Source organism: Triturus cristatus, chromosome 9 (genome assembly GCF_964204655.1).
Source record: "Triturus cristatus chromosome 9, aTriCri1.1, whole genome shotgun sequence".
NCBI classification, from domain to species: Eukaryota; Metazoa; Chordata; class Amphibia; order Caudata; family Salamandridae; genus Triturus; species Triturus cristatus.
In genome coordinates this window covers 1,032,666,010-1,032,683,468 of record NC_140592.1, presented here as the reverse complement: position 1 = coordinate 1,032,683,468, position 17,459 = coordinate 1,032,666,010, and the positions used below count along the sequence as shown (strand labels likewise).

General features: G+C 48.7%; 1 protein-coding gene across 4 annotated transcripts in view; it reads right to left on the bottom strand.

Annotated features, from left to right (window-relative positions):
* Positions 1 to 17,459, bottom strand: part of ENTPD5 (ectonucleoside triphosphate diphosphohydrolase 5 (inactive)) — a 407,636-nt gene that overhangs the window by 51,737 nt on the left and 338,440 nt on the right. For all 4 annotated transcript variants that reach the window (XM_085626780.1, XM_085626778.1, XM_085626781.1 and 1 more), the window contains one exon: positions 7,573 to 7,634. In XM_085626780.1, the coding sequence (XP_085482906.1) occupies positions 7,573 to 7,634 (62 nt within the window). The remainder of the gene's footprint in view (positions 1 to 7,572; positions 7,635 to 17,459) is intronic.

Below are 17,459 nucleotides of genomic sequence, written 5' to 3'. Positions count from 1 at the left end.
AAAAGGGCAACTTTCTCCTAAATATTCCAGGAGCCATTTTTACTATTCTAACTCCAGTTCTGGAATATTAGGGGGGAAATTATAAATTCCCCAAGTGTTTGTAGGAAGGTCTGAAAAGCAGTAATTTTTTTATTGGAGAAAGTGCTACCCGAGAGGGCAGCTAAGGACAAAAACTAGAATCACCGAAGACAGACCTGCCTGGTGGCAGTGGGTCCCGCCATCTTCAAAAAGGGGCTCCAGGGAAATTTCACAGATAGCAAAGAAGAAATGCTGCAAAATTAGGTGTGGGAACCTCAAGGAAATTTTTATGACTGGGTGGTATAATTTCTCTAATCACTGGCTAGTGCACAGGATAAATCTGTCAACTAACCCACCACCTCCTCGGAACACTCTTGGGCCTGGGAAGACTCCATTAGAAGAATGCTACCCTGTAGGATGAACAATCATGACTTCGGCTGGAATAAAAGGGGTTAATAATAATATGCAATTTTGAGTTGGCTAATAACCAAAGTGTGAGAGGAGTTATGAGGTAGGATGGTGATATGACAAGAATATATAGTTCAATACATTTAGAACCAAGAATTCTGGCAAACCATGGCATTAGCCCATACAGGGTGTGATTGTCTTAGGGAAATTTGCCTTGTATTCATTTTTTAGGGCAATATGATATATGTTGCCATCTGATTACTGTGTCAGTACTTGTAGAATTTAAGGTAGCCGATATCCAGTTTTATATGTTTGGAAATATAAGTGTACTGTGATTATGTTATCTTTCACAAAAAATGTGGATGAAGTACTAATTTGCATGGATATTAAATTTAAAAATGCAATAACCCCTAGGTATCAGCAATTATGAATAATTTAGGTGCAAATATTGTAACAATTGTGAAAAATATAACTATGAATTTTTTTTTTTTTTAACTATCATGAAAAACGTATGTATTCTGTTACTGTTCAAACTATACGGAGATGCGCGAAGATGGCCGCCACATCTGCTATAGCAAATGAAGTGAGCACAATATAATGTATTTCGTTGGCTTGTATTTCCTTTCACTATTGCAATGAATTTTTTATCACGTGATTTGGATAAAAAGGGAAATGGTAATCGGTGTACGGACATTGACAAAGGGCTAGTGTCGAAACGCGTCTGCTTTGCTAGTAGCAATAAAGTGGATGTCTAACGCCCCCGAGTGCCCATTGTCTGTTCTTGAACAGGAGTTGCTTATTATATTATAACATTATATATATATAGCACAGAGGCTCGCACCCCCACCATGTACAGTGTTGTCATTAATCATGTAATTGCAGATGTTGCAGTGATGTTATCAATCATGTCACCGAACATGTCATGAGTGTTTTAATATGTGAGGTAAATAGCTGGGTATGGCAAGTGAGTGACTTTTAGTTACTTTAGGGCAGGAGTTCTATTTACTGGAGATAACTATATCTGGTAAATGTCATGGTTTTGTTGATTTAAAACAGTATGTTTTAACTGACATTTTCACCTAACTAGAATGTTCTTTTAACCTTCCTTTTTTACCAGTGCATTTTTAAGGTTTTATTCAAATATAAAGTAAGGAAAGGTTATTAATCTGTGATCCTAGTTTTCTTCCAGGGGAATCCTCATCAAATTCATAAGCACTGAATAGTCCCGCCCATGCGTGGGGACTTTTAAAATTATACATATATGCACATCTAACTTTGTAGGATGTATGATGTTGCAACGCATGCTTTTATAACGCATGCTGTTACAACGAATTTTTTACAACGCAAATGCTGTGACAACGCAAGTCTTTACAACGCAAGTCTTTACATCGACTTGCAGTAGATGGCGTGCTAACATTAAAAAAAGGTAATTTACTATTCTAACTCCAGTCCACGTTGCAGTAGGGAAGGTGTTTGGATAGTAAACTACACTATTTTTAATGTTAGCACGCCATCTAGTGCAAGTCGATGTAAAGACTTGCGTTGTAATGGCATGCGTTGTCACAGCATTTGCGTTGTAACAGTTTCGTTGTAATGGCAGTGCGTTGTAAAAGTTGCGTTGTAATATTTGTTCACCAACTTTGTACTAGAATATTACATAAATGTTTGGAGCCGAAAGAAAAGGCTAAAAAATGGCCAGATTTCATTTAATTTAAATTTTAAAAAGAAGATAATTATGTGAAAATTAGTCACTGAAATAACATTGCTCATAGACAATCTTTTACAAACAGTTTTTAAAAATTAAAGGAAATGGAATGTGTGACATTGTTAGTCAATAGGCTGCAATGCAAAGCATAATAGAAAAAAACTGGCACTGCACTTTATGTACTTCTCAAAACCCTCTGCATCCCACCATGCATTACAGGTGAGAGTTGGGACAGGTCATTTTTACAATTAGAAAATAATGATGTGAGGGTACACTGGGTAAAGAATTGCTAACATTGCTTATTTCCTGTCCTGGGAGGTGAGGGGATTGCTTATGACTTAGATTAGAATCCCCCTGGACGAGAACTAGAATTTAAGGTAAGTAACTTTTCCTACTCTTCAAGGGGATCCTCAACAATAGTCATAAGCACTGACTAGAACAGCAAGCCCATCCCACAAATAAGCAGACATGAAATATAAACAGCTCCAACAATCACCCAAAACGTTTCTCAAAAAAGCCTGCCACTTGAGTATCCGCTCTGGAGTCTGATTCTAGACAGTAATGTCTAGTAAAAGTATTAACAGATCGCCATGTATCAGCTTTACAGATTTCTGCTATGGGAACAAGGGCTTTGGTTGCAGCTTTTCCCTCTGTGGAATGGGCTTTAGGTCTACCAGGTAACGGCTTCGTAGCTAGCTGGTACGAAAGCAGTATAAATAAGACTATCCATCTAGAAATAGATTGTTTTGATGATGGTAAGCCTATTCTTACTGTACCTTAATTTATGAAAAGACAGTCTGATTTTTGTATATCTTTAGTTTTGTCGAGACAGAATTTCAGGACTCTTTTTAAGTCAAGAGAATGTAGAGATTTCTCTGCTGGAGTTGAGGAATTTGGAAAAAATATAAGTAACACAATGGTTTGGTTAATATGGAATTCTGAGACTGTAGGAAGCTCGCTCTGTATATACTATACCAAAGTAAGGAATAGTGTGCACGGAGTCCAGTGGAACCCCAAAGGTAGGCAGAAGAAAAAAGTAGATAATACCTTACTCTCTATTTGTGGTAGTGTGGGCGAGCAGTAAGGCTTTATCAGAGGGTTGTGGTGTTAAGCATTTATTGTACACACTCAGGCAAGTAATGATGTCACACACTCAAAGACTGAACTCAGACCAATTTGTTTGTATAAAAATATTATTTAGTTGTATTTTATTTTCTAGAACCAAGCCAGACCAGGTACAGGTACGTATAATAACACTTTGCAAGAATAATGCAATGAAATACAGTTTGAATGCAGTTGAATGCAATTGGATTGGTTACAGCGAAGTCATTTGTTTATAAACAGTTTGAATTACTTTACAGATTACTTTTCAATTTAGCACTCAAGGTGTACCCACAGCGGCACAAGGGCGACCGGGTGCAGGGTGCTGTTTTGGCATCGGGTGCCCTGTTTTGAAATGGGATTCTCCGGTTGCAACAAACACTGCAGGCTCAGGGATGAAGATCTTCTGGAGTCGACCACCGGTTAGAGAAGTAAGTTGGGATGTCTTGGGATGCCAGGACACATTCGGATGGGTCATTCAAGTCCGTGGGACATCGGGTGCAGGGGTGTCTTTTAGCATTGGGTTTTTCTTAATAGCTCCGGTCACGGCCAGGGGGTCCTTCAGAAAGGGGCTGCAGGTGTTGGTTGGAGACTTGAGGCAGGTCAGGGATCACTAGATCCAAGGTCAGGATCGCCGGGGAGACCTCCGCGTGGTGTTGGGCCACTCGAACTTGGGTGTCTGGTGCAGACTCACGGATTTGGCTGGAGCTAGAATCGGTGGGTGAGCAAATCTGGTGCTTACGGGAGACAAAGTCTGGTTTGGGAAGGCAGGGCAGGTCCTCCGGGTTCTTTGGCGCTGCTGGCTGCAGGACACACCTGGATTTTGCTGGAACAGGTTGAGATCCGGACAGGCAGGTATGGCTGGGGCAAAGTCAGTTGGTGTCCTCCTATTCTTCTTTCAGCACGGCTTCTTCGGTCCTTCTCTCTTCTTGTCTGAGGAGGCAAAGTTTAGGGTTGCCCCTAAATACTACATTTAGGGGCGTTACAGGTAGGTACAGATCGGGGCCAATGGGTCTCTTTCTTGGGGTGGGCACACCCCCTATTATGCCACCCTCCTGTGGGAGGGGGGGCATAATCCTCACTCGGGTTGGCTGGGTCCTCCCATCTGCAAGATGGTGGGGACTGTGAGTTGTGCTTCACCTCGCCTTCCTCACCTGAGGGGTGGAGTTGGCAAAGGAGGGCACACCTCTCCACCTAACTTGGTTTTCACGCTGATTCTCCTGCCCAAAGTGGGGTCAGAACCCTGTGGGGGCCAGTTGCTGGGAGCAGAAAATGGCTGGGGTAGCTCACAAAGTTGGCAAGCCTTTGAAACTTCCCCTTCTAGGACCCTGCTCATCCTGGGTGAGGAGGCTTGGCACCTCATACCAGGATGTGCTTTGTTTCATGAACCCGAGAGCGGCAGGCTCTCGACCCAGGGGTCCAGAAACATCTCTGGTGGTGGCAGCTGGCGAGCAGCCACTCAGCCAGGACACTAGAGTTAGGTCATTTTTAAGGGGGCATCTCTAAGATGCCCTTTGAGTGCATTTTTCATTAAGTCCCACACTGGCATCAGTGTGGGTTTAATGTGTGGAGAAGTTTGATACCAAACGTCCCAGTTTTCAGTAAATCCATCATGGTGCTGTGGAGTTCGTAATGACAAACTCCCAGACCATATACACTTTATGGCATTACAGTACTTACAATATCTAAGAATGGACTTAGACACTGTAGGGGTACAGGGCTCATGCACCATACCCTCACCAGTGGTATAGTACACCCAGTTAGAGGGGAGGCTTACCTATGCCAGGGCAGTGATTTGTAGGCATGGGACACAGGGATGTGTGCCATGTCGTCTCTTCACTTTGTTCTGCACCAAAACATGCAGCCTGCAATAGCAGTAGGTATGTTTAAAGGTACAGGGCCTCTAAGGGTGGCACAATAACTGCTGCAGCCCTTAGAGGTCTTCCCTGGCCACAGTGCCCTTGGTACCTATGGTACCTTTTACAAAGGACTTACATGTGGCCAGAGAATTGCCAATTATGTTTCGCAACAGTACAGTTTAGGGAAGGAATATAGGCCCTGGGTACCTTCTTGACAGGACCCCACCCAGGGCACACTCAGTCAAAGTACATCTACATTAGGCAAAAAGTGGGGGTCAACCATGCAAAAAGGGGCACTTTCCTACATAGACTACCTTTGGAAGGAATCTGGTATGAGTTCTCATTACCACTCCATTACTATGGGATACTGTGTATGGTTCAGTAGCACATAACACCTGAATTTTACTTACTCTGCGCACTGAGGTATTAGCGACTAAGAAAGCTGCATTCCATGTAAGATGTTGTAGAGAAGCTTTAAGGATGGGCTCAAAGGGGGCGGGGTCCCATTAATTTAGATAGGGCAATCTTATGTTTCCAAAGAGGAGACTGTGACTTAACTTTCCTTTATAAAAAGGTTTGTGAAAGATTTTCTGTAGTCAATCTTATTTCAATTACTAGATTTCATGTCATTAGCTTCTTTTTTAAACTGAAAATAAAATGAACGTAGCCATTTTTGTTAGCCTTTTCTTTAGGCAGCATAGATACATGCAATGTACTACTGCATTAAATCAGATTAACATATATACATTTTTAAATTGCTTCAGGAAAATTGCGTTTGGACAGGACTATTCAGTGCTTAGGACAAATGATGAGGATCCCCTGGAAGAGAACCTATTATTACAACTCCTGATTATAACGCCATTTTAACCTTTGTTTTTTAAAATTATTTTCTAGAGTTTGTTTAATGTAAAGTAAGATGTTGATCGCCGTGTGCGGCGTGGGGTTGGCTAGCACCCCACTGAGCACGTCCTTTGGCCGTGTGTGTTGTTAGATTGGGCGCAGGACTTGGCTTGCGGTTCGGCCCTGCACTCAATCCCAGCAGGCTGACAATGTGATGTCACGATATAAAGTGTTATTTTAAGTAAGGCAATCCTAATGACTTTGTCAAAGGCCAGAACACCTATTGGCTTTATCAAGGGGTTAGCTTGTCGACCTATTTAAAGCAGACCTATTGTGTTTGTGAAAAAGATCACCAATAATTATGATCATATATATTTTTAATTAATTCACACATTGCAATGGTTAATAAAAGTGATTGAAATTAAAAAGTAAATGAAGTTTTATCAAAAATACATTTGAGTCCTTCCTTTAACATTTTTTAGCCAACAAAATGCGGACATGAAATCAACCACAAGATGACCCTGCACTCTAGCTGAAGCACAGAGCTCCAGCTAGGAATTCTTAAAAAATATGGTGAGTTCTCCTGGGATCATGGATTTAATGATGCAGGAGACTTACTGTTTTTTTTTTTAAGACAAGGGGAGCGGGAAGCGGTCAGTGCTGGTCACGGCGTAGTGCAGCATGTAATCTAGGGGTGACATTTGACAACTGTGCTTCTTTTGTCCCCCAGGTGGCAGGGGTAATAGGTACCTGTTTTGGCCTGCTAAAGCTGTTAAAATGTTCCTTTACCTTTCCCCTCTAACACAGCAAAAAACAGTGATCCAGGCCCTGAATACTTTTAGGTTGGACTATGCCAACTCACTATACTGGGGTCTACTTGCCTACCTCCTGAAGAGATTACAGCTGGTGCAGAACGCCAACACCAGGTTTGTTGTTGCGACTTCCTTGGGGAACTTGCATCTAACCCGTCTTAAAAGAACTGCACTGGCTGCCCTTCAAAGAACGTTTCATGTTCAAAGATCTGGTTCTGACACACAGAGCTTTCTTCCCCAAAGGCCATCAATACCTGTCCAACAGATTCACCCCTTTCCAACCGGCCAGGTCATTCAGGTCCTCCAGCTCCTTGATTAGCTGGTGTTAATTTCTCGATTCAGAAGGAAAAAGTGGAGAGGCAGCTCATGCTCCTATTTGGCCGCTAGAGAGTGGAATACCCTCCCACAGCAACTCTGTGCGACCGCGGACATACAGATCTTTAAACGTCTTCTTAAGACCTGGCTCTTTGGGTCTGCTTTCTAGCACCCATTGTTAGTTTGGGATCAGAATTTATGCTACCTGAAGGTGAGCTAAGAATATTTAAGGAGTCTTTCGATCTGTGCCTCCGAGTAGCTGGATCTCAGGTAAAGTTAATTTAATCTTTCATCAGCCCAGACATTGAATTCCACTGAAGGAAAAAGGGAGAGAAAAAAGTGAGTAAAAGAATGTAAAAACGAATGAAAATGCAAGGGAGAAAGAGTTGTAGCTACAAGTGGGTATGGGAGGAAGTAGCAAGAAAAAGTATACTATACGGACAAAAAAGAAACTGAACAAAAGAGGTGAAATATTCTGCTTGTAATATGTCTTCCAGCATTTTGTATTTCTTACCGCCTTCTGCTGAGACTCCCAATGTTGCGAGACGAGCGGCTTTCAGACCTAAACCCAAATAGCTGCAAACAAAGCAAGTGGTAAATCAGAATTATGATCCCAACACCATCAATAAAGACACTTAAGTCACCCCAGTGAATATTTCTCCCTTTCAAGCACCAGACAAGCCTCTGACAGAGCCATTTCCACTATTGCATCTTTGGCACACAGCAACCAAGATCAGAAAACAGCTCATCATACACAAAGGGCCAGGTATAAAACAATTCACCACAGTAAACCCACTGCTTCTCATGCATCTCTGATATTTGGGGACAGAAGACACATATTTCTCTGGAACTATGCACAAAAAGCTTACAGATCTACCTGTGGAAATTTACATGCCAAAACTATGAAGAGGAGCGCTAGGTGGAGCCGGTCCAACATGGCCGCTCCCCGGTGAGGCTCCGGACACCTGACCCCGCAAATCCTTCACTGATACTTGGCGAGCTGCCCTGGCTGACTCTTCTTGGGCGCAACTGAACGCTGACCAGCCACACGGCTCAGGGTCCGAAATTGGAAGGATTCGGCCTGGCCCGAGCGGAGATCTGCAGCTTGGAGGCGGGCCGGCGGCTGGAGGTGGTGATCCTGGTGCCGGGAGGGCTGCTTATTGAGCCTGCGGTGCCCGCGAGGTATCTAGGCCCGGTCTTGCTGGGACATCTGAGGTCTCGCGGAGGCGCTTTGACTGCTGCTGCCGCCCCCCCCCCCCCCCCCACGAGAGGAGAGGTGTTCCTGCCAACGGACTGCCGGTGGAGGGTGCGGGGGTGAGGAGCTGGCCCCGGGGGGGTGAGCTGTGGTGGACGGCGGACGGTGGGTGCGGCACTGAGTGAGGCGTGGTGCAACAGGGGCTGCCTTGCCTCGGGCCGGGTGTCGACGGCCGGGGACCGGCTTCCCGCCTCTTCCCTCCCCCCCGCTTTCGCTGCTGAATCCAGACCTGGTCCCTCGTGGCCTGCTGGGGGCTGCTGAGTGGCGTGGGGCGGGCATCCGCCTTTGCTGATCGGGCCGCGGGTCGGCGGTCAGTGTGTGAGGCTCTTCCCCCCCCCCCCCCTTGGCTACAGGACTTACGCTGTCGGCTGTGAAGGTATTAAGAACCCGGGGGGGGGGGGGCGACCTGATTTTTGCGCCCGCGGCCTGTGCTGAGTGCTGACATCAGTGGCTGGAGATCCACCACGAGGCGCCTGGAGCGGGGGCGGTCCTTCCTGCCTGTGTACCGGGGACCACCTTGATGTGCTTTGACGTCTGTACGGAGTGCCCGGGTTCTGTGACTTCGCTGGTGGCAGCGTGGATCTAGCCTTGGCTGTGCTGTGCGGTAGGAGGCGGCATGCCGCCCTGGGTACCAGGTGGCCACAGGTCTGCGGATACAGGTCGGTGGCAGGCCTTGAGGGACACTCGGCTGCCTCATCAGGCGGCGCGCGGGCCGTGATCTGACGGTGCCTGTTGCATTTGGCCTCCCGGACGGGCGGGGTGCCCCGGCCGCGCCCCCTCCCCCCTGCCGTTCGCCTCCCCAGTCCCTGTGGGGTCTCCAGAGGGTACCCACATTGCTCACTGTCTGGCTTTGACGTCACCCGTTGACCGTGGTGCGGCCATCATGGGTAAGGACAGGGCTCCCAAGCCGACACCCGCAGCCACCCAAACCAGGATGGACCAGTTCACAACCTCCGAGAGGGGGGCGGGCCCGATCGGGGAGGCTGCTCCGGCCCCCAACACGGATCTTGCAGCCATTTTGCAGGCCTTAAACGCATCCCGCTCCTCCCTGGAGGTTATGGTTGGGGAGGTCAAGGTCGATGTTGCCCTTCTCCGGCAGGACCTGCGTAACGCCACCGCCCGCATCACCGAAACTGAATCAAGAATCTCGACGGCCGAGGACGACAACCGTCAGTTACAGGACCAAGTGCGAGAACTGACCACCCAATCTAAGGAACTGCACCGCCGGGCCGAAGATGCAGAAAACCGAGCCCGGCGTAGTAACCTCCGCCTGGTGGGATTTCCGGAGGGGGCTAAAACGGGCCGTGCGGATGATTTCCTGGAACGCTGGTTTAAGTCCTGGATGCCGGCAGACAGCCTGTCAACCCAGTTTGTAGTAGAGAGGGCCCACCGCTCGCTGGCTCCCAGGCCTCCGAGAGCACCCCCCCCGTCCTTTCATCTTAAAGATCCTCAACTTCAGAGACAGGGACGCGATTCTACGTGAGGCCAGGCACAAAGGGACTCTCACATACCAAAATCACACTATAATGATCTTCCCAGACTAGACCCGGGAGGTCCAAGAGCAAAGGCGATCCTACATGGAGGTGAAGCAGAAGATGCGGGCTATGGGTCTCCAGTACCAGCTTCCGTTCCCAGCCCGCCTCCGGGTCATTTTTCAAAACAAAACAATATTTTTTGACACGCCGAGAGCAGCCTGGACCTGGCTGACGGAGGAGCGTCCTCTGCACCGATCCGGACAGGGATCACCGGCGGCTGGGCATCGGGGACAGGAAGCGCCCCGGCCGTCAAGAACCCGTCGACGGAGACGCACGCAGCCCCAAAGGCGCGCAGAAGGAGAGGCGGTAGTCACACGCTCCATGAGCAGGCCGCGCCAGGCGTCTGGGGACTCATCTGCCTCTTCGGCTGCACCTACAAGTCCCGCTGATACTGGACGGCACAATGAGTCCCCCCGCGGGCGGGCTCTGCAGCCCAGCCGGACACACAAATGGACCTCACGGATCTTTCCCGCAGTCCAGTCATTTGATATCCTTTTACTGCATGTGGATTTGTGGGGAGGAGGAGGGGGAGGGGATCTGCTTTACCAGGCTGACGATGCGAGGGAATGGGCTTCAGTGCTCCACTATAATCGCAGCTCTCGGCCAGGGCAGGAGAATTTGTCTTGTTCCGCTCTACTGAGGGGTCCACTATGTGCTTAAGCCCGAGCGTTTTAGCTTGGCTGTTATATACCGTTAGGGTGACAGATGCTTCTGTTTTCGAAGTATAGGGTGGGGGGTTGGGGTTGGTTTGGGGTTGTTTCTTCCTCCTAGGGGGGATTTTGTTGGTGGGGGATGATTTCCTCGCTGTTGTTGTTCTATGGCATCACAACACTGTTGACCTGGTCTCCTGTCCGCTCTCCCGATGTCTCACCCTCCGGGGAGGCCATGCGCCTGCGCCCCCTTCAGTTCTGGTGTGGGTGTCGTGCCCAACGGGGGGCCCTTTACTGTGCGCTCCCCGGCCCTCCTTGCGATCGACTACGGGGTCACCCGCTCCTCACAAGGGATGTGCTTCTTACAGAGGCGCCCGTTCACACCTCATGCAGGGGTGGCGTTGTATTCTGCTCCCTGCTCCGGGCTTGCTCCCCTTAGCTTGTGGAGTTCCCTGCGGACTGAGGGATGCGTCCCCTTAACTCCGGAAGACGAGAACTCTTGTTAGGCCTGCCCCAGACTATAGTTATGGCTGACACACCCATTCCCAGGGCCGCTATGCGCATACTATCCTTGAATGTAAATGGTCTTTTGGACCATTTCAAACGCATGGCAGTCCTCAAATATGCACAGCGTATGGGGATCGACGTGCTTCTCCTTCAGGAGACCCATCTTCTCGGTAATAAATGTCCCTTTCTCGCCCGCTACGGGTATGATAGGGTTTGGCACTCAGGCTTTGCTAGGGGCTCCCTGGGGGGGGGGGGGGGGTGGCTATCCTGATCAGACGGTCTCTTCCCTTTGTACTGGCCCAGGTGCACTTAGATCCCCAGGGTATGGCTGTTGCAGTTTGTGGTACTCTCGAGGGGCGACCACTCACCTTGCTGTCCCTGTACGCGGCGCCGTCCCTGTTGCAAGCTGCCCTTTCCTACGCCGCAGATTTGTTGCCCGCGCTTCCGGCAGGCTCGCTCGTTCAATGCCATCTACACGCCCCGTATGGACTCGACGGGCCCGATTTCCCTCGCCAGAGCCGCTCGCGCGAAGCAGTTGTCGAGTGGGGCTGAAGCCCAGGGCCTGTGCGACGTCTGGAGGGTTTGGCATCCACATGCTCGACAGTACACTCACACCTCGGCGGCGCACCATTCGCACGCCCAGATCGACTTAATTTTTGTCCCGTCTACGGAATGTGCGGGTGTTCAGGACACCCGCATTCTTCCAAGGGGCCTTTCGGACCACTCACCGATGCTTATTGCTCTCAGCCCGCCTCCTTTCTCCGCCCGCCCGATGTGGCGCCTGAATGCCTGGTTCCTTCATGACAAAGATTTCCGGAAGACAGTGGGAGACGAGATTACCAATTATTATCTACATAATGTTGGCTCTGTCTCCTCCTCGGCCATCCTCTGGGAGGCCGGCAAGGCGACTATTAGGGGGGCTGCCAGGGGGCACGTGCAACAGCAACGCCGGGCACAGCTCCAGTGACTCACGGCTTGCGAAGCACAGGCCTTGAAACTTGAACGGGACCAGGAGGCGTTGGGTGACACCGCGCGGGCGCGACGGCTGGCCTTTCTGAGGGAGGAGATACGTATGCAATCTATGGAGGCGGCTAAGACTCTTTGGGGCTCCTCAGTGGCCCGGGTGTACAGGTGGGGGGGACAAGAACGGTACGCTCCTCCATCAGCTGGCTACTTACCCTCGGGCAAACCGGATTATTCCTGCCATTGTGGACTCCACTGGCGTGACTCACACAGTCTCCGTGGCAGTGGCACAGACCTTTGCAGATTATTATTCACAACTGTACCTGGCTCGGGCACCCGGGATCTCTCTTGCGGAGATGGTGGGGACGAGCGGGGTCGGTCTTGGGCGGTTGGGACGGGAGGCTGGTGAGACTTTAGATCTGCCCATCACGCTGCAGGAAATCGGTGAAGCGATCAGTCACTTGGCATCCGTGAAGACCCCGGGGCCGGACGGCTTCCCGCAGGAATATTATGCCCATTACCGTGAAACCCTCGCCCCGAGGCTTCTGGATCTCTATGCTGAAGTGGTGGGAAAGGGCTCGTTCCCGCCGGAAACGGACACGGCCACGATAGTAGTCCTTCCCAAAACACAACCCCCATCACACTCTTGCTCAGATTACCGGCCGATATCTCTCATTAATACCGAACTTAAGATATACGCTACCATCCTGGCGCAACGGCTTCGCCCGCATCTTGTCTCACTGGTCCACCTGGACCAGTGTGGATTTATGCAGGCTCGGGGGACTAGGCACTGCTTGCGGCGCCTACATCTGGCCCACCGGGAGCGCCTATCTCCATATCTGGCTCTTCTACTGGTCGACTTTGAAAAGGCCTTTGACTCGGTGGGGTGGGTCTATCTCGGAGAGGTCTTGGAGCGCATGGGTTTCGGTCCCCAGTTTCGTGCCATGGTTCGTGTCCTGTACGCGGCGCGGCGAGCCCGAGTGTTGGTGAACGAAGCTCTCTCTCACACGTTTTCCATAGGGCGGGGAACGCGGCAGGGCTGCCCGCTCTCGCCCCTCCTCGTTGCCCTGGCGATGGAGCCTCTGGTCGTTCGGGTCCGATCGGACCCTGTTCTCCGTGGGTGGGATTGGCCGGGTATGGTCCCTGATAAGATCGCCCTGTACGCGGACGACTTCCTTCTTTATATCTCAGATCCCGGCTGTTTCGGGCCCTCGTGTTCGCCAGATTCTTCGCCGTTTCGGTCAGGCATGCGGTCTTCACCTGAACCCCAAAAAATCTGTCCTGGTCCCGTTGCACCCGTCTAGGGAATGTTTCGATTGGCAGTCTGATATTCCCCTCCGGAAACTCTCCTTTAAATATTTGGGGATCTGGATCACCCTTCTTCCGGAGCTCTGCTGGGCCCTCAACGTGGCTCCTGTGGTTAATAGGACCAGATCGGACATGGTGAAGTGGCAGTCGCTCCCACTGAACTCACTGTGGAGGACAGCACTCTACAAGATGCTGATACTCCCTAAGTTCCTATACATGCTGCAGAACACACCTTGCTCCTTCTCCCGCTCCTGGTTCCGGGATATGGACAAGATTGCGACTAAGTTTCTCTGGGGTGGCGGTAGGCCCCGTCTGGCCCTGGACCGTTGCCGGATTCCCTCATATGACGGAGGCCTGAGCATGACCAACCTTTATTTGTACTATCTTGCAACTCGGCTTCTGGTGATTCATGTTTTTTTCTCAGGCGGGTGGGACGATCCGGCCTATAGGTTAGAGGTACAGATCGTGGGGTTCTCCTCCATTCACAACATGCTCTACGGGGCGGTGATCCCTTTGTCGCTCTCGGACGTTACGCGGGCCCCCTTCTTGGCATGGCATGCCGCCCTACGACATACCCGCTGGTCGAGGACACTGACCCTAGTCACACCACTTTGGCATGGTACTTGGCTGCGGGAGGTAGCGGGGCTAGAGGGGTTTCGAGCATGGGACCTTCTTGGGATCTCTCGGTTGGGTGACTTGTGGCGGGGGAGCCGCATGTGTTCCTTTCAGGAGCTTCAGGGTCGATTCTCGTTGCACCCTTCGCAATTCTATAAATACCTCCAGCTGCGCCATGCGGTCCAGACTCACGTCCCTCTGGATCACGGATTCCCGACCACAGCCCGCCTGAGGCTCAGGCGATGCTGGGGTGCCTTGGGAAAGGAGGAATCTCCAGTATCTATCGCTCCCTGGTTAATAACACCCCGGTGGACTGGGATGGACTGAGGCAGCGCTGGGAGACCTGGGTGGGCCCATTGGATGAAGCTGACTGGAGAGACGCCCTTATGGCCCCCAGGCCGATCACCGCATCGGCTAGATTGCGGCTCATCAAGCTTTATTATCTGCATGCCGCCTACCTGACCCCGGCCCGCCTCTATCGTGCAGGCCTTTCCCCGGATGTTTCATGCGCCCGCTGTAGGGGAGACCTGGCGGACTTCTTCCATATGGTCCGGAATTGCCCGCGTTTGGGGAGTTACTGGGGTGAGATTTAACTTGAATTAACAGAGGTCCTGGGGTGGGAGGTCCCCCATGACCCCAAAATGGCTTTGCTGGGGATAACGGATGGTTTGGATGGCTCCCGCAATGAAAAATATTTTCTAACTACTGCTCTGGTAGTGGCTAAAAGGGATATCGCAGCTTCCTGGAAGCAGATCGATCCACCCAAATGTGCTAAATGGAGAGGGGGCGTGGACTGGTGTGCCGCACAAGAACAGACATTGTATGCTGCACGGGGATGCCCCAAAAAGTTTTGCAGGGTGTGGGGGAAATGGTTAGGGGGCTTATTCTAGGGGGGAGAGTACGGGTAGGGGGAATGGGAGGCTAAGGGGGGGGATGGGGGTTTTGCTATCGATTGTCATTGAATCCATGATATGTCATTTTGATGCCAGTTCAATCGGATTTTTGTATATGATGTCTGAGTTTTTTTGTCCTTCCACAAGAAAATAAAAATTTGATTATCAAAACTATGAAGTTAGTTGCCTAAAGACACTTTGTGACCAAGTGCTCTATTTTTCTACTTCTGTTATCCGCTTCCATTTTATCAACCTGATGCAATAGTAGTCGGTGAACTTAGTAAATAGATTTATGACATGCACTTTCAGTGTTGGTCCGGTATTGTGGAATTAATGTTGTTGTTTGGTAATCAACACCATGTTTTTGATCCAATGTCTCTAAAGGATGTCTCATCCAAGGATGCTACTACCACAAAAAGCATGCCTCTTTCAAGCAGAGTGCAATATTTCATCTGTGCTCGGATGACAAACAGGTATACAGGAGGTAAGTGGGCAGGTAGTACAAGAGAAAAAGGTAGAAATGGGAAGAGAGATCGAGGGATCGTGGAGAAAGTGGACATACAAGAGGGGAGACCTCTAACCAAGAGAATCCTTTCAGCTGAAAAAGCAACAAGCACCGGGTAAACCAATAGGTTTCGTAACAATTGGACAACACTGTATATTGTCCCTCGTTACACTTGAAAAGAAATCCCACAATGATGCAACACCTTGGGCACAACAATATAAACCAAAAGAATGTGCCTTTATGTTTTTTTTTTTTGTAAAACCGTTTTTATTACAGTATTATCAGCAGCGTACATTCTTACTTTTCCTGCATCGCTTTTACCAGCGCCATATGTCTCGTGGTCATTTAGACAGCCGTACACAGCTCATGAGCCCACATCCCAGAGGCCGGGCAGCGACGTTCAGGGTACCATTATACTGAACTATGTTTTGAACTGTACTTTTGCCGCTAACATGGTAGGGTGTCTACGTTCCGCTTTAGAGTTTTCCTCCCCCCCCCCCCCGTCCCAACACTGCCCCTCCCCCATCCCTATCCCCTACCCCCCTCCCTCCCTCCCCGCCGCCCGTGCCCACGCCCGCGACTGTGACTGTTCCCGGTCTTAGTGTTTAGTCTAATGTGCCTTTATGTTGAATGGATTACATTAGCAGAATCAGACTGTACCCCAGAAGAAGAATGTTACGAAAAGGTGTCAGTTGAGGTTAGCATTGTATGTGGTGAATTTAAAAGGTATGCACAAATAAATATTGCATAGAATATTTGACAAAGAGATAGTATTTTTGTCGAATCTTTAAGAAAGCCTATGCCCTTCACTGCAAGTGTGAGGGGAATCAGGTAAGCTATTAAGCACATACGGTAAATACCATTACCTCCGGGTCAGGTATTTACCATGCGTGGTAAATGGCTCCTATTCTGAATCCGCAACATGAAAATGAGGATAACAAGCATAATACGTATTCAACATACCAAAATTCATATGTTTTGCCTCGTTACCAGAAAACTGCAACCCCCTCCCACAATGTTGGCAGGTTTGACCTGCCAGAATCTATCAAGGGAAAACAGAGGGTGTGATAATGATCACACAACTCATAATTCAGATCCGATGTGTAAACTCGTTTGAACAGATTGGAATTTAGCTCCAAACTTGTAATGAAGACCTTAGTGTGTCCATGTATTTATTTTGTGATCAAAAACCACAGACAGACCATTCAACATGCAAACAAATTAATGTGCAAGAGTAATTAGTGGATAGAGCTGTCTTTACAACAGGCCTTGCATCCCACGCACTTCCTAACGAAAAAAAGCTATAAATAGGCAATGAAAATGTACACCAAAGAACAAATACTGGCTTGTGTTGCATCTGCAGTCTAATAAAAGGACTACTTCTTTTCTCATCACCAAAACCGAATGTGGGAATACAAATGAGACAATGTAATCATGCATGAAATACCATGGTGCTGAGGGACAGTCCATTCAAGGTACAGAAAATCATGAAAAACACATGGAAGGCAGTGGATGAGGGGTCTGACCCAAAGTCCGCTCTCTCTGAAAAAGTATAACAATAAGTAGTACACAGTTGATGCCGTGCAGTCCTCCAGACAAAGCTGTGTATAGCTAACCCTAAAAATATTTTAGTTTGATGGAAGGAAAAAAGAAAGCTATAAAACTAAATATCAACAAAGTGCACCTTTCAATTTTGTGGTGCGGTCAAGCCACGTAACTTGCACCACCAGCATACTACGTTAACCTAATTCCATATATGTAAATATTCTAAAAGAAATCTAATTACATTAAGAATTACAAGGGTAACCACGAATAAATATGGGCATCTGTTTTCAGGTGCATCATAAAATGAAGACTGTATGAACGCATTGACTGAAAATATCAAATTGATCCATCATAAAATCACTTCTTAAGAGCACATTAACATTTAGGTTCACCTGCCTGTTTACACATGTTCTAAAAGTTGTACCATCACTTTGATCATAAATGACTATTAACAGCTGATGCCTAACCAGATAAATATGGCATACCATCAACTAAATGATCTAAAGGCATTCATAATAAGTGCCATTATCCTATCCAAACAGCATTTATTACACTGATATCAGACACCAAAGGGTGTGCCAGCCCTACCAGTAGTACAATTTGTGACATTCAAAATAAGCAAACA